The sequence below is a fragment of the Chionomys nivalis genome, chromosome 11, assembly GCF_950005125.1.
Source record: "Chionomys nivalis chromosome 11, mChiNiv1.1, whole genome shotgun sequence".
Classification (NCBI taxonomy): domain Eukaryota; kingdom Metazoa; phylum Chordata; class Mammalia; order Rodentia; family Cricetidae; genus Chionomys; species Chionomys nivalis.
The window spans coordinates 30,388,519-30,404,888 of NC_080096.1; the positions used below are offsets into that span (position 1 = coordinate 30,388,519).

General features: G+C 53.1%; 1 protein-coding gene across 2 annotated transcripts in view; it reads right to left on the reverse strand.

Annotated features, from left to right (window-relative positions):
* Positions 1 to 545: 545 nt before the first annotated feature.
* Hivep3 (HIVEP zinc finger 3) overlaps positions 546 to 16,370 on the reverse strand; it is a 403,273-nt gene continuing 387,448 nt past the window's right edge. Inside the window, exons 7-10 of one of the 2 annotated variants that reach the window (XM_057783680.1) lie at positions 15,214 to 15,389; positions 9,904 to 9,990; positions 5,625 to 6,544; positions 546 to 4,815 (exon numbers count right to left, since the gene is read on the reverse strand). In XM_057783680.1, coding sequence (XP_057639663.1) covers positions 4,039 to 4,815; positions 5,625 to 6,544; positions 9,904 to 9,990; positions 15,214 to 15,389 — 1,960 coding nt within the window. In that variant the 3' untranslated portion in view covers positions 546 to 4,038. The remainder of the gene's footprint in view (positions 4,816 to 5,624; positions 6,545 to 9,903; positions 9,991 to 15,213; positions 15,390 to 16,370) is intronic. The other variant, XM_057783681.1, reaches the window with a different exon arrangement.

A 16,370-nucleotide genomic window follows, 5' to 3' on the forward strand; every position in this document is an offset into this window, starting at 1 on the left:
AACTGTTGGGGAGTCTATTTCTGTTGTTTAAAGCCAGGTGACAATTTGCTATGGTGACCGTAGGGATGAATTCAGGCTTCATGGTGAATTGACACCAACCCCATGGTGACTGACAGGCCCGGAAGTGAGGGAAATGAAGTCCCAGGCTATGACTGTGACCTAGTCATTTCCCTTCTATGGGGCTGATTGTTTTGTAATAAAATGAATGCTTAGGACATCCGGTGTTCCCCTAACCTTGATATTCTGTAGTCCTCAAGAAAAGCCACGATAGGGCTGGAGAGATGCTCAGTGGTTAAGAGCGCTTGCTGCTCTTCCAGAGGGCCTGAGCTAGTTTCCCAGCACCCACATTGGATAGCTCACTTTAACTCCAGCTTCAGGGGATCTGATACCTGCTTCTGACTTTTGGGGGTACCCCTTCCACATATGGAATACTCCAACAGACACATAAATAAAAATAAAGTTAAACAAGAGAAAGAGAAAAGCCATGAGCCAAGCTAACAAGGCTCTGTTGGGAATTTTCAAATTTATTCCAACGTGCTATTTTTTTTTAAAAAATATCTTCAGGCTGAACACTCAGCCCAAGCTGTAATAAAGGCAATTATTATACTTGTAAAAACGTCTCATTCACAGTACAGATGGGATTTACAAGGGTCACACACACCAATACTGAGCGATTCTTTCCTTTTGTACAATGGACTCTGTGCTTTAGACCTGTATGGATTTCTTTTTTGAGTTTTTTTTTGTCTATGTTTTTGTTTTTCTTTTGCACTGATGAATACCATACCGACAACTGCAAGATACAAGTGTAGAAACTGGGGTTTAAATAAACCGCAGGCAAAACCACCCCTCTCCAAGTGCAGTTGCTGCACATATCTACAGTCCGAGTTTTGGAATGTATTGCCATTTAGGAACGTGGAAACTCTCTATGGACGATTTCGCGTACGGAATGCATACACCTTTTCAGAAAACAAAGGCAAAGATTTATCTTACAGAACGTGAGTATCTTACATTTGCCTACAAGGTTCCCTTTCTTCCCGACCACCACATTCCGGAAAGTGATCAGTAGTGCCCAAGCGGTTTTCAAATGCCAAGCAGACAGGGACCACAACACGGAAGCAAATTTGGCAGCACTTTGGGAACTTTCTTAGGTGACACACACGGCAGAGCAGATGGGTCTCCCAGGATTTCACCTGGAAGAGTCAGCTGGAGCAAGGACTAGAAGGAGACTTCAGCTCAGACATATTCCTTCTTCCTAGTCTGGGCCAGGGGGAAGAGAGCAATGCCTAGAGGAAGCTGGGAGCCAATGCTCTTCAGAGGTTTCCCCATGGAGCAAGGCAGACTGTGTGTCTGGAAAATAGGCAGCTATCCCTGTCAGAACCCCTGGAGGGTCTTGGTGGCTGGGAGCAGAGTGTCAGCTACTATGGGGGGTGGGAAGAGGTTGGTACTCTGATGTGAGACTGCCCCGTAACGGGCATCCAGGAGTCAGGCCTCAGGGACAGGGGGCCTGGAACTACCACCCACAGAGGACAGGGTTTGACTTGAGACCTCCCCAGCTGTCACAGGTTAAGTATCAGTGGCCATCTTGTTCTGGTGAGTGTCAGCAGACCCCACACAGGTGTCTGAACTAGACTGTCATCACTGACAATAGCGTCACAGGCAGGCTGCAAGTCAGAAGTGGCTGGCTGTGGGCAAGGAGCCTGGATCGTATTCCTGGAGAGGTTTTCAAGAGAGAGGTGTGTGCAGGCTGGTGCCATGTGCTTGTGGGGTGGTGGAGAGAGTTTGAGAGAGAGTTCGGAGCTGTTCTGGGAGTGGCATTCATTGCAGCCCTCTGGGCATCTGTGTGGGGCACTGGCCCCCAGGCTAGAGTCTGTGTATTCTATCCCTGTCACCCACAGGCAAGCCTACAGTTCCTAGCCTTTGTTATAGCCAATTTCCCTGAGTCAGCTGGGCCCAGTAACTGTGGGGACTCTCCATTGTGTGACCACACACTGTGTCAGTCACTAGACTGCCAAGGAAGAGGAACAAGAGAGAAGGGAGTGGGGGTTGGGAGAGTAACTCCCAGGAGATTTTGGGTGAAAGTGAATCGGAGAGAGTGTTCAAGGTCGGGAGCTAGCCTGCAGTCTGTGGCTGGGAGAGCTTGCCTAGGAAGCCGTCAATCCTGGGTGGAGATGATGCCCTTTGTCCAACTCCTCACCTCAGCCCTTAGTTAAGGTCGAGGGGCAGAAGGGAGGAAGGCTGGGACTTCCAGCTTGGGCTGACCAGAACTCAGGTTTCTACCTCTTCTTCTCAAAGTGTCTCAGCCTTGGCTTGACAGCTTCTCCCAGCATGCCAAGCATCTGAAGGCTGTCAGTCTGATACCCATGACACCCTGTGGCACAGCACACAGCACGAGAGGCCCTGCTCTATGGACTCTTACTTTTGAGTATTGAGGACAAACCAGGTGATCGGCCTTGGCACTGGGCCTATGGCTAGCTGATCTGCCCATCCAGCAAGGGCCTCTCTCTCTCTCTCTCTCTCTCTCTCTCTCTCTCACACACACACACACACACACACACACACACACGAACAAACTGGAGGGAGGGAGAGGGGTGGCTCATAGCCTCGTCGTCTCTGTCTTCTCTAACAGCCCCAGCAGTTCAGCCCTCCCATGAGCCTTCGGTCGTCCACCCTGTCTGATAGTGACAGCAGTCTCTAGCATGGCTGGAACATACTTTATGACTTGGGGACAAGGCTGTAGGAGGAGGCCTCCTCACCACGGTCCCTTTTCTCTGTCTTTTGGAGAAGGCAAAGAAAAATTTATGTCAGGGTTTGGAAACAGTAACCATAGCTCCTATGCCACAGAGGACTTCGCCTTTTTTGTTTGTCTAACAGGTCAAGTTCTACATTTCAACCTGGGATTTAAATTTTTGGTCCTATTACTTTTTTTGCCTTGGGAACTGAAGAAAAATTCAAATGACTTGGGATAATTCAGAAATCTTCTAAGTCAAGAGAAGAGAACCTGAAGAGGCCGGGGGAAGAGCCAAACACCATCTTTGGTTTCTATGTATGTGTCTGTGTACTCATATGTAACCCAGTCATGGAGGAAGAACCACGCTTCGTTCCTCGGGAACAGAGGTGAGACAGAATTCAAACCTCAGGCTCAGCATGGGCCTGAACTAGGAATATCCCTAGTCTTGCCATGGCCCCTTCATCCTGCAGGTATTTCTAAACATCAAGGAACCAGCTTACGGGCAGGCCCAGGAGGCAGGGACCTACAGGTGTGTGTGAGAAACCTGGGCCCCTGTATTCATCCTGGGGGAAGGTGGAGGCGGGAAGTGGAAGGTGGAGCCCACAGTTCACACTACGTTCCCCACAGGCTACTATTCTGTACTGAGATGTTAGCAAAAGGTGACTTTTTGTCCTGATTCTTGCAGAAAATAAAATAAGAAAAGATACTGTTCTTGGCCGGGCAGGGTGGGAAGTTGTGGGGTTGGTTCCTGTCTGTATTGGTGTTCTGCCTTGGGGTTCTGGTCATTCTGCTGACAGACAGGAGTAGCTACTAGCTGGGTGTATACTTGGGAGTCTTAGGCATGTCTGTAGGAGTGCTTGCCTTTGGATTTATACTTTTCTCCCTCCCTTTTTCTTCTTCTCTCCCTCAGTGCAATGTAACTTCTCATGGGCCTTGAGGTGGGGACAGCTGCCAGTGTGGAGTGTGGTAGTGGAGGTGAACAGGCCCCTCCTACAGTCTCGTCCCCAAAGCACAAAGTAGTCACAACCTCAAGCTCCTCATGGGTGTTTCTTTTTTGTTTTTCTTTTGTTGTTGTTGTTTTTTAATGGATGTGTGTGATTTGTGTTGTTTCTTTTCTTTTCAAGCAACAAAAGGTCTAGAAAAAGGCACGGGTAACTGCATGTGTGGAACAATACAGACGGATAGGTCTGAGCAGGAGCCTTGAGGACAGAGGGACAGAGAAGACGCCCATGGAAGCAAGGTGACTCCAGGAAGTTGGCTGGAAATGTCTGCTGCTGAACACTGGAAGCCAGATAAAGTGGCGGGGGAGGCTAGGTGCTTGGGGGGCCTCTGTCTTTGGGCAGGAATTGAGGAGTCCTGGGCTCCCCACTACCTAAGGGCTCAGGGGAGCCTTGACGGGTCCTAGGTTCCCCAGAGAGGTTCCTGCTCCGGGCTGGGAAGTGAGTGGAGGCCTCTGCCAGGCAGTCCGCGGAGCTGCTGCGGTCCAGTGGTGGGAAGCTGGAGGCCTTGCGGTTGGCCAGTGTGTGTGGCGACTCCAAGGGAGCACTCCAGGATGATGCTCCCTGGTGGCCCCGGGGCAGCTGTGGGGAGCAGGGGCTGTGCGTGCCCATGGGTTCTGCAGGGGCTTCAGCCCTCTGCGGTGCCCAGTCAGGAGGTCTTCCTGGGCCTCTGCTGGTCCTTTCCTCCTCCAGCTCCGAAGAGAGTGTAAACTTGGAGACCTTGGCCACAGGGGACACCGATGCTGAAGTGCTCTCTGTGGAACTCCACCGGCTGCGCTCCTGGGCTTCTCGGGCCCCTGTTAGGTCACTGCCTCCTCCTGAGAAGCCACTGACCCAGGCTGCACAGGCCGCTGGTAGCAGGGTGGGGTGGGCTCCTGGCCGGGCCTGTACCATCTGGATTCCACCAATTGGAATGAGGGGGCAGGGGACGCGGCTCAGGTGCTGGGAGTGCAGAGGCAGGTGACTGAAGAGGTTCTCCTCACTTCGGCTAGGGAGGTGGCCGTGGAAGTCATGAGGGGCAGAGAATGGTCGGGGGAAGAGAGGAACAGGGCCAGCTGAGCAGGATGGACTTCGAGACTCAGTCTTCTGCTGGGGTCAGAAAATAAGACAGAGGGAGGCAAGGGTTACATGCTTGGCACGTGCAGAACCGAGTTCTAGAGTCACAAAGGGCAGGCGGGTCTGAGATCAGAGTAAAGAGATGAGCGGGGTCAGGACCAGGACTCAGGAGCTTCCCACGGGCAACATGTTGGTCCCACATCTATAGAGGGGGCTCCACCTTCCACTACAGGAATTTTAATAGGATCCCAAAACTAACAAGAAAGATGTTTTGGTCAGTGTTCCCCCAAAAGGGATGCTGTGGGTCATGACAACATGATGATAGGAATGTCAACAGGATAGTGTCAGCACGGGATGGTGGCAGCCACGGTGGCAGGGTGTTGCGAAGCATCAGGGTGGGGACAGTGTAGGAGACAGATGCCACCAATGAGGGAGATGTGGTAGGACACAAAGGTGACAGAGGCAGTGCTGCTCTTAGTGACTATGCTGATGGCTTCACCGGGATGGTGAGGCCTGGGAAGTCCTTGAAGGGGATGATGGGGAAGACGGTGTTCTTAAAGCTCTGCCATCTGCTCCAAGGACACAGTGGGCACGGAAGGGATGGATGGCTGAAGAATTACACAAGGCCACAATGCTCACCGGGGCTAGAACCCAGAGCCCGTGAGCTCCAGAGCCATGTTGGGGGTTTCTGAGGGTGCGTGGAAATGCGGTACTAGCCGAAACAGCGCAGATCCAAGACATCTGCTACATGACCTGGATCACCGGGCTGACTCTGGATGCGACCTGCAGGGGGTGTGAATGGGGAGCTCCCGACCCCCAGGAAGGCCATGGTGAAGACTCACCCATACAGAGGCGCACATTTCAGGGCTTCTGCTGAGAAGTGTGTGAGGTAGAGGCACGGGCTGGAGGAGAGCCTGTGGAACTGGCCCCAAGCCCAGGCTACACTTGCCCACTGAGGGGCTGCAGGGCCCAGCCAGGGCCCACTTCCCTGGCAGCACTGTCTGTGGTGATGACTCAGCCTGACCCAGAGACCATTTCCTGGTGGTTGAATATCTGGGGGCGCCTGTGTCTATGGCACTCTTGGGCCCAGGGGACAGAGGTGCCCAAGGGGGCACTTCTCTTCCTATGGGGTAGGGAGTGAGAGGAGACAGCTCCAGTCTTGGGGACCCACAAAGACGAGGGCCCATATTCCTTCCTGGGCCCATCTGGGGGCCAGGTGTGCTTGTGACTGAGGCCTGCGTTTCTTGGGTCGGTGACCATCGCTGGGGAGACGAGTCACTTTTGTTGAGTGAATGTTTGCGAGTAAGTGAGGGGCGGCTGCCTGTTTCTTTGCTTGGGGACCATGGCCTCCTAGGGGACATAGCCTTGGAACTCAGAGCTGAGCTCGTGTCGGTCTCCACTGGGGCCGGTCCCAGCCGGAGGAGGTCTGGGGTACCCCGGCTAGGCGTGGGACAACTGCTGGCTGTCAGGTGTGTGACTTCTGAGATGGAGCTGCCTTGCTGGACCTCGTCAGAAGTGGTAACTGGAGGCTGAGGGCCCTGAAGGGGTGAGGAGTCCTCCTGTAGTGTGGTTGGCAGGCAGGGTGGAGCTGCCTCTGAGGAGGGCCTGGACAGCTCATCCTGGCTCTCGTCCTCCTCCTCTTCCTCCTCTTCCTCCAGGTCTGAGTCGGAGTCCGAATCCTCCAGGTCTGAAAACTGGTGTTCCTCCACAGCCTCGGAGCCCTCCTGCCCCTCGGAGTCCTGGAAGAGGTCATCGCTGGTTCCTGAGGGGAGAACCGGGGGACTCAGGATTACAGCTGCTTCAGGTTAAGTCCATTTTCACTGCCTGCCAACTAGGCATAGTGCCACATGGCAGACGACCAAGAGACAGAGAAGACAGAAGGATACTCTGTAAATAATAGCGCACGATGACCTCACACCTCAACGTGCAAGTTCAGTTCTGAAGCTTTACGTAAATTTGCGCAGTTCACCAAAGAATCCTGGGATCGCTGGGGAGGTCGTTCTAGTCTTACCTTCGTGTTGTGGATAAGGAAACTGAGGTAAGGCGATTAAGTAAGCTGCCTAAGTAAGGCAGAAGCAGGGCCGGAACGCCACTGGAGCAAACGAGACCGTCTGCTCTCTTAGGTTCCATCACGAGCCAGTTATGAGGCTGTGACTTAGTCTCTTTTGTCAAATGAATACAGGCCTGGCGCATAGCAAGGGCCCAAATTATTATACTCCACTATGACCCTATTAATGATGGCATCTATCATTCTGGAATAGGGCATGCCGGCTGGATTGAAAGACAGTCACAATTAGTTAAAATGCAAACTAGATGCCAATATGACCAGGCCGACCTACACAGCAGCTTTGGCAAATGGCAGAGTTTGGCCTCTGTGGGTGGCTGGACTAGGCAGGCTTCAGTCTACAGGGCAGGACTCACCCCTGCCATTTCTGCCCCGTGGACCACATCGAATGCTAGCTGCCGGGTCTTGTCTTTTATGGGATCGTGGCTTCCATCAACGGGGTTGAAGTCATGCCACTGCTCATAATCTAGATGGAGATATCTCTGGAATGGGCAGCCCTCTGAGAGGCTACTTGGAGAGTTCAGGTTCTGTTGGCCTGTCACTAGACTGCTGTGACATGACCAATGGGCTGGTGACAGGTGGACTACTAATGTGTCCACTAGCCCCACCAGTCACACACACCATACTGCTTCTCCTCCTGTCCCGAGAAGGTAGACCCATAACCCTGAAGCACTGGCCTTGCCTTTCCACCATGCTTACGGAGGGGCAGCATCTGTGCACTCATATCTCAGAGGTCAGGTACCAAAATGGATGATGTGAACATTTATTAGGACAGAGGGTTGAGGAGAAGCTGCCAGGCAAAGGGAGGGTCATGAGGCCGAGGGCAGAGTTTTGGGCAACCAGAAGCTAAAAGATGAGGAAGAGACATAGCAGATAGGGGATGAGAGACAAAGCCTCACAGTGGCTCTGGGCCCTTATTTCCCTGGCAGGATCCCTGACTGCAGTCCTAAGATTTTACCCTCACTCATACACTGTGAGCCCCAAGCGCCGAGAAGGTCATAGCCTGCCCTACAGTTTCCTTATCCACCTGTCCTCCAGCTATCTCCTGCTGGTCAGAACTAGTGTTCAGTGCTTGTGTTACTACACTGTAGTTCAAAATGACTGTGTGCTTCAAGAAGCAGATATGGCCTGGGTTTGAATCCTTGCCCCACCATCTTGCTAGTGGCTAGTATATGTCCCTCTGTGCTCAGCTTTTCCACTAGTACAATGGACAGGGTCATCTGCTTCTCCCATTGCATAGGCAGGTGGCCAGGGTGGCACTGTTAGCATTGGTGGATGAAGGCTGAAGCAGGGTCCTGACTGGGGATGGAGTCAGGGCCAGCATCTCCTGATATCCATTAGGATGGCCCCCAAAGCCTTCCTAGACTAAGGAGGAAGTGGAGGCCCAAGGGTATGATGCCCTTTTCTGAGTTGTGCACCGATGGTGGAAGCCCTCTCCAGGACACTACTTCAGGAACTCCGCATCCAGGTTCCTGCAGGTGTGTAAGGGACTCCCCTGCCTGTTCAGCACCTCCCCTTCCTGATGCTCCACATGGGCTTTTGCCACTGTTGGAATCAAGGTCCCTTGGAAGGCACAGCACAGAGCCTAAGGCTGGGTGCAGTTTCTAAGACTGGCCACATGGTGGCAGTGGCTTACAACCTTCACCCCACCAGTTCTTTCCAAGCTTTTTCTTGCTACCATGTGCTGTGTGTGTGTGTGTGTATTTGGGATATACCAGTTCCTAGCGCCCATCCCTGGGTCTGCCTTGGCGCAGGAAGTAAAACCTCTATCCTTTTAGTCTCTTAGGTTACAAAGCTTGGAGTCTTCCTGGGTCCATTTCCCCTCACCTCCTCTTTCCTCTATGATGCAGCAGCAAGATCTATGGGCTCAGTCTCTGCTGGCTTCTGGAATGAGACCAGTTCCCGCAGCATCGTGCTCACTCAGCCTGTGCTCATGTGCCTGGCCTGGACCACACCCCCCGCACCCAGCTGTAGGTATCAGAGGGCATCTGTGCGGGCTCCCGTCTCCCACCGTCGGCAGCTAAGTTGGCTCTCTGACCTTCGTGGCCCCAGTGCTGTACTTCCCTTTTATTTTTCTTGAAACGGGGCAAATCAAGCGTCTACTGCAAGTTACAGGGACTTAGAGAGGACGCATCTGTAGCCTGCTGTGCACTGTGACAAGCATGGGGGCTGTGCTTGGTATAGTTCGTGAAGACAGCGCTTCGAGCTTTTGTTCTAAACACTGATTTATTCAATGTTAAAGGAAACCTGATTTAAATCTTGTTATATTGTCCCCCCACAAAAAAACCCCAAAGCACGACTCACCTTTCTTCCCTTCTCATCCCCTTCTCTATCTTCCTCTTCCCTCCCCCTCCCTCGCACCTCCTGTTACCCTAAGTCCTGATCCTGATTAAGTTAAGGTTTGTCACTTCTGGAGGCCCTGCTCATTCATCTGCAGACTCCTCTGGACTCCCTCCTTTACCCCCCACTACCACTGGGTCTAGTTTGCCTCTGCTGCTGGAGGGCGGTAGTCAGGTTAGAGTGACGGGGCAGGAATGGGAAGGGACGGGCCTATGGGATCCGGCTTTGCCGTCCTCAGGGACATGTCCAGCTCCACAGGCCCATGTGTTAAGCTCACGACAGAAGAGGCAGAAGGCTGGGTATGTGGCTTCCAGCTAAGTGCCTGCAGAGCCCTCCAGGTTCTGCTAAGACAGCTCAGGGTACGTGCCTAGAAAGTGCCTGTTGCACAGCGGGCACCCAGGCACCCAGTGCTGCCTGTAGCCACTCACGAGCTCACACTCAGTAAAGCACTGCCTGAGCTCCCAGAGGTGCTGGCATTCTATGGAACACCAGCTTATACCCAACTGCACAGTAGCTGGCCGCGTGGCACTGGGGAGCATTTTATGAATTTAACATTGGCTTCCCAGTTGTCCAGCAAACTAGAGGGAAGGGTACAGAAGGGAGGGAGAGGAAGGGGGACAGTAGAAGAAATGAGGGTAGCTGGAAAGGGAAAGGCCAGGGGCTGGGAGAGTTGGGAAATGGAGAGGGGCCAGGGAGAGCAGAGATCGGTATGGTACCTTCTTCGGCTTCCAGCTCCTCCAGCACCCCCGTCTCTTGGCACTTTTTGCTGTGGGCTTTTGACTTCATGTGCTTAGTCAGATTCCCTGGAAAGAAACGAGGACAGACTCAGGCCTGGTGGCTGGGAGAGGGCAGAGAGGGCTGGGCGCATGGAGGTGACACACAGCTGCCAGGCCACAGCTCCGCAGAACAGTTTCAGGGGCTGGGCAGGGGCCAAGGCACCCTGTGCTCCAGTGTCTAGGCCAGACTCTGCAGCCAGAACCCCTGCTGAAGGTAAAACACCGGGCTGGAGAGGGAGGCCACGTGGCTGGGAGGGGACAGGGCCCACTGAGAACCCGGATGCCGGTTAAAACACAGGCAAAAGAGAAATGAAAAGACTGCCTTGTCTCTTCTGCTTCTGTCCTACGCGTGGACCCAGATGCTGGTGGCACACTCAGATGAGATAATTTGCAATCCTATTTATTATTTATTTAATGAATGTGTATTGGTGTTTTTGCCTGTGTATACTCTGTGGGAGGTTATCGAACGCCCTAGAACTAGAGTTACAGACAGTTGTGAGCTACCATGTGGGTAATGGGAATTGAACCCGGGTCCTCTGGAAAAGCAGGCAGTGCTCTTATCTGCTGAGACTTCGCTCCAGTCCTGCTAATTTGCAATCTTAAATGCTGAGATGATATGGGGTTTTTACGACTAACTCGGTAGATGGGGACTGAGAAGTCCTGGCTCAGTATACTTCCAGGTCACCCATAAGGCCAAACCTTAGGGTCTAGGCAGAGGAACCATGGTGTGGTTATTTATAGGAATGGTAAGGTGTGCAGGCAAGGGACATGGATGCCACGGGCTCTGGGACCTGGGCTGTGGTTTTCTTAGGAAAGTCCCCTCTTTGGGGCCAGGGCACAGTGCAGACAGAAGACCAGCATTCTTTGGGAACAGGCTGGCCTAGGCTCTATGAAGCCCTGAGATACTTCCCCAAGGTATAAACCTAGCCTCACAGGCTGAGGAGCCAGAGCTGCAGCTCCTGGGGTCTGGGCAACAGCCACAGCAACAGTGTGCACACACATCACAGGCTGCAGTATGGGCTTTGTGAACAGCGGGTTCTGGGTGGAGAGGCTAAGCTACCTGCCCTGTCTCCAGAGAACACAGACAGACACAACATGAAGTTCCTTTGGTTGTGCCCTAAGGTTGCTGTATTTCCACATAGATGATCACATGTCAGCAGCTCCTGAGTCGGGCACAGTGTCTCCCAGGCCTTAAATTGCCAACTTTGAATGGATGGACGGAAAGGGGGTGGAATAGGAAGATGGAGTCTCTAGAAATGAGTGCACAGAGGGACTAGGGGGTGGCTGAATGGATGGCTGACTAGAGGAACATGGGAAAAAAGAAGAGCAGCATAGTGGATGGGACACTGGGTGGATAGACAGACAGATGGAGCAGGTGAGTGTTATGGAGAAACAGAAATGGAAGACCGGGCAGAAGCTGGTCAGAAAAGAGATAGGAGGATGATGGCCACATGAACAGAGGAATGGTGTCCACACATGGGAATGTATGGGATGCCAGACAGTCGGACAGAGGGATGGCGGGCAGCTGAATGGAGATGGGAGGACAAGACAATCTGTGGGAGGGGACAAGAATAGGGACACTGTCAGACGAGCAGACAGTAGGGACTGATAGGTGGACAGATGGGTGAACATGGGAAGAACTCATGGCTGAGTAGAGAGTCATCATCTCTCAGAAGGGTCAGGTCTTACTGATGGGGAAACAGTGAGATCCCTAGGTTGGGTGACTGTGGTGGCCGGGACTAGAGAGGAGCTAGCTCCCTCCCACTCATCATTCCCAGGTCTACCCTGCCCAGCTGGGGCCTTCCTCCTCATCTAGACAGAAATGTCCCCATTCAGCCTCATGCCCTTCATGCTCACTGTCTGAATAGAGGAGGAAGGAGGCAAGACAGGACATCTTGGGACCAGAGACTCCAACTGTCTCTCCTAGGTCACAGAGGCCACGAGCACTACTCACACTCGTGTGGTTTGTCATAGACATTTTACCTGTGAAGGTTAGATTACTATTCAGCCACGCTAGACACATAGAGTAGTGTTCATAGTCTCCTGGGAAAGGCAGCCCAGAAGCAAAGTGGTGAATGGAACTTCACAGACCATGTCACTCAACCCCATTAGGCCCACTCCCTCAGTTTCTGACCTAACTCTGGGCTCAGGTGCTGATGACATCACTGGGCAAAATTCCTGGCTGTCCTGGATGCCGGCAGGGCCTAGAGCCACAGTATCAGCTAGTGTCAAGCCCTGGCTAGACTCAGGCTCAGAACCCTCTCATCTGCTGGCCTTGCAGTGGAAGAATGGATCTAGGTGGTTTTGTAGTTGCGTGGCCTCGTTGGAGGGTAGGGTGGGTCTGGGCTCTGTACTGCTAGCTATGTGCTTTTGAGCAAGGCTTTTCAATGTTCCTCACCTTGTGGGGCCCCAGTTTCTGTAGCTGTAAAGTGATACCCACCTTGTGGGGACACTGGGAAGATCGTTGGACAAAGCATGTGGGAGTGGAGTATGGCTGGCACAGAGCAGAACCACCTCCCATGATAATCTCTTATTTAATGCTGAGCCTGGGACACAACTCAGGGCCTTGCGAATGATAGGCAGTCACTCTACCAGCGAGCTCTGTCTCTGGCTTGGACTCTACTAAGCACTGTGCTGGATGAGGAGGGGGCTGGTGATCGCAGGATGCTCTTGCCCTTCAGTAGGGACCTTAGAGGCTCTCAGAAGAAGTGGGAGGGAGCCCACACTCGAGGCCCATCCTTCCTCTGTCAACATCCTGGAGAAGCTGGAAGGAGGAGGCTTGCCCACTCCCCTAAGGTTTTTCCCGTCAACCCAGGCCCCATGGACAGCCCGGCAGAGCATCTGGTAGTGGAGGATGGGCAAGTGGCAGGAGAGCAGGATGTCTGGAAGAGGAGCTGATGCCAGCAAGAGCAGAAGACAATCACCCACCAAGACCCTCCTCAAGTAGCTCCCAGAGGCCAAACTGCCACCTCAGTGTGTGACAGACACAAAGACAAGACACAAACAGGCAGACAGAGACAGACAGGAAGGGTCTCCTGGGTGAGACACATCCAGATGATGCAGACAAGGTGTGAGGTCTGCCAGGCCCAGCCTCAGCAGCCATGTATCCTGGCTGGCGCCACACCTCAAGAGCAAGACCTGACTAGGAGGCAGACAGACATCTTAGAGGAGAGGAGGGCTCATATTATCAGAACTGACGGTCAATAGGACTTTAGGGACATGGTTTCAGGGAACGCTGTGGGCTCCTGCTTCCTGCCCTTGCTGTGTATCTATGGGGACTTCTTGCTAGTCTCATCTACTGTCACCACTACCCGTCTGTGCTGGGCGTGAAGTATGAGACCCGTGTTTCAGATTCACCTCTCCTGTCCCTGTCTCCCCCCCCCCCGGGGGGGGGCGAAGAACTTGGTTTGCTCCTGATCACCAGCCAAGAACAAAGACCAGACTCCCCAAGGGAGAGTCTCTGCACCTCAGGCTCTGCCCTCAGGACCTTCGGGATCTCTGGGGTGGCTCAGAGACAGAGAGACCCCAGGAAAGTTCCCAGAGGCCGAACTGTAGGTGGCTAGGTATGGCTTCCAAGGAAGGTACCTCCTGGATGGTGGAGGTTCCCTAAGGGCTGAAGTCATTTTCAGAGCTTCCAGAATGAGTGAGACCAAGGCATTAAATGGGAGCTATTCAGGGGACTGGGGTGCATGGTGGGCAGACCAGGGGAGGTTTCCTTGGGGTTCTCCATGCTGAGGACAGAGCAGTGCAATTCCTTAGCCACGCCTGGAAGAGGAACAGCACTTGTTGGCCACATAGAAGTTGTCTCAATCTGATGGAGGGAGGAGGATGAGGGCATTTTGTGTACTTGGGATGGGGGCTGCAGCATTTATGATCTCTTCTGGCCCAGTCTAGAAGGTCTCCACTTTCAAAGTTAAAGGCTTCCTTGTGTAAGTTGTCAGTCAGCAATTCCCATCTCTCTTCCAGAAAAACCTCAGAAGTGGGACAGGTGGTATGGGACAGAGGACCACACACACGCTAAGATGGGATGCTTTGTGTCTGGCAGGGCTCCTGTCTAATTGTTTTCTAAGCACCTTTTGAGACATTGTTTCTGAGATGCTAAGAAAGAGAACCCAGAAAAGAAAGTGGAAGGGTGAGCATCTTTGTCCAACTCTAAACCTCCGCAGGAAATTGTGAGCTCAGTTCAAAGATGGTAATAAGAAGACAGAGGAGGGCAGGGTCAGTTAACGGTTAAGAAATGAGAAGTGGAACATGCCGGAAAGAAGGCCACTGAGCCAGAGAATGCGACAAATAACACCTGACCCCAGATGGCAAGAATAGAAGGCAGCAGAAGGCTGGAGGGCTCAGCGCCCTCCTATCCACAGTTGCTGCTCTGCCTCTTGTGTTTCAGAAGAAAAGACAAGCGCAAAGGCAAAACCTGCCTTGAGTTCTGTCTCTGGAGCCTTCTGTGGCTCCTCTCCTAATTAACTCAGAAGAGAAGTCAGGGTCCTCATGTCCTGACACAGGAATCTGCTAAGTGCAAGAGGCAAACCCCACCAAGGGTGCTGAGCACCCCAGCTTTCTTGCAAGGCTGTCTTTCTCTGCGAGCAAGCTATAGGGCTTCCCAGAAAGGCATGTGTCCCATCTAAGAACCTTATGAACCATGCTTGTCCCACCAGGGACTGGGGTCTGCAGTGGGCCCAGGCCACTATCGCCCATCACAGCTCTCTGAGATGTACGCCCTCAACAACCAGTCCTCACCCCGTCCTGATTCTGATGTGGGGTGTGGCTGGAAGCTGATCAGGATGGGGGTGGAGGTAGGTTATAGCCAGGCCCTGTGCTGAATGCTGCAGAGAAGTCAGGTGGATCAGAGGATGCTAAGTGTGGTGTGAAGTGGAGGAAGGTGGACATGCATGTATGTTGCGTGGCTCCAAGTGGAATGGATCTCCGATGCAAGAGTGACTGTGACAAGGATGCATGCCAGAGGTCATCAGATTCATGGAAGGCATGCAAAGGAAGGGTGATGATCTGTAGGAAACTACCAAGTGTGGGCTGCACGCTGCAGAGGATGGGCGGGAGCTTGTGTGACTGTGGCAGCAGTGGGCATCGCTGACCAGACTGGAGTCACTGCTCTGCCATGGGTACCAAGTGGAGTGGGAGCTCAGAATGTGGGGGTACTCCAGGCCCCTAGACAGAGGGCTCTGTGCTGGGGCTCCCCCAAGGGGGATCCCTGCCATGGGCAGGGCGGTGCCCCAGCTGACTGTCTCTTACCTTTGGTTTTAAAAGCAAAGTGACAGTGCTTGCACACATAAGGTCGGACGTCAGTGTGGGTGCGGATGTGTTTCTTCAGCATGCTGGGCTTCTTGCAGCGAATTCCACATTCCTCACAAACATATTTCCCTCGGCCGCGGCCTCGCACATATATATACTCTTCATTTGATTTGTACCTGTGAGCAACAGGTGTCATGTAAAGGAAAAAAAAAAAAACAAAAGAAGGCGAAGAGGCAGAGTGGCACCTCAGAAGATGAGCGTGCTCCCTAGCTGCATCCGGCCAGCTCTAGACACCGGGAGAGGAGGATGAGGAGCAGAGGACTAGAGCTGAAAGGGCCTCATTGCCCTGAGCATCCACCAGGGATCTCTGCAGCCTGGTGTCAGATAGTTAGGTAGGTGTCAGATAGACTGACAGACAGCCCTAGAGCCAAAGGCGCCAATTTTTCCTGGCAAGAAAGGAAAGGACGCTGAAGTTGCAAATTCCCTGCTGGCTGCCTCCCCACAGCAGGCTGCTGCCATAGCTCCCCCACAGAGAACAGCCACTGGAGGCCACCAGAGCCACCCAGAGAGAAAACCTCAGATCATACCGGCCACTGCTATTCATCAAGCCCTTCTCCTAAATTAAGTCACCATTGCCTCACAAGGAAGAGCTAAACAGGTTCAGAGAGGGTGAGACACCCACTGGAGTGAGCACCCAGTCAGAAAGGGCTGGTCAGAATCTGAACATTCCCACACCAAGCTGCCCGTTTCCGCAAGGGGCAGCAAAGGAGAAGACAGCTATCAGGAAGCCACCCAGACACTTCTGTGAGGGAGGCACAGGAGTCACCACCGTTTTCCTGGGTGCAGACTGTGGCCAGAGCTCCTGAGTTCTCTTACGCAATTCCATTTTGGCTAAGCTGCAAACTACATGGAACGTAGGTTATTCCCAGCAGGTCAGGGCGGTCACCAGCTCTCAGCCTCTTGAGCGAGCAGCCCACTTGCTCAGGCTGCAGATGCCCAGACCCCGAGTCAGAATGCTATTTCCGCACTGAGAAAGAAGGCCCCAAGTGCCACAGAGACAGCCAGGAGGCCAGCTTTGTGGTCTAAAGTTATCTGTGTGCAGAAGTCCGGGTGAGGTCGAGAAGCTGGGAAGAATAGCAGGAGGGGCAGTTCTGGAA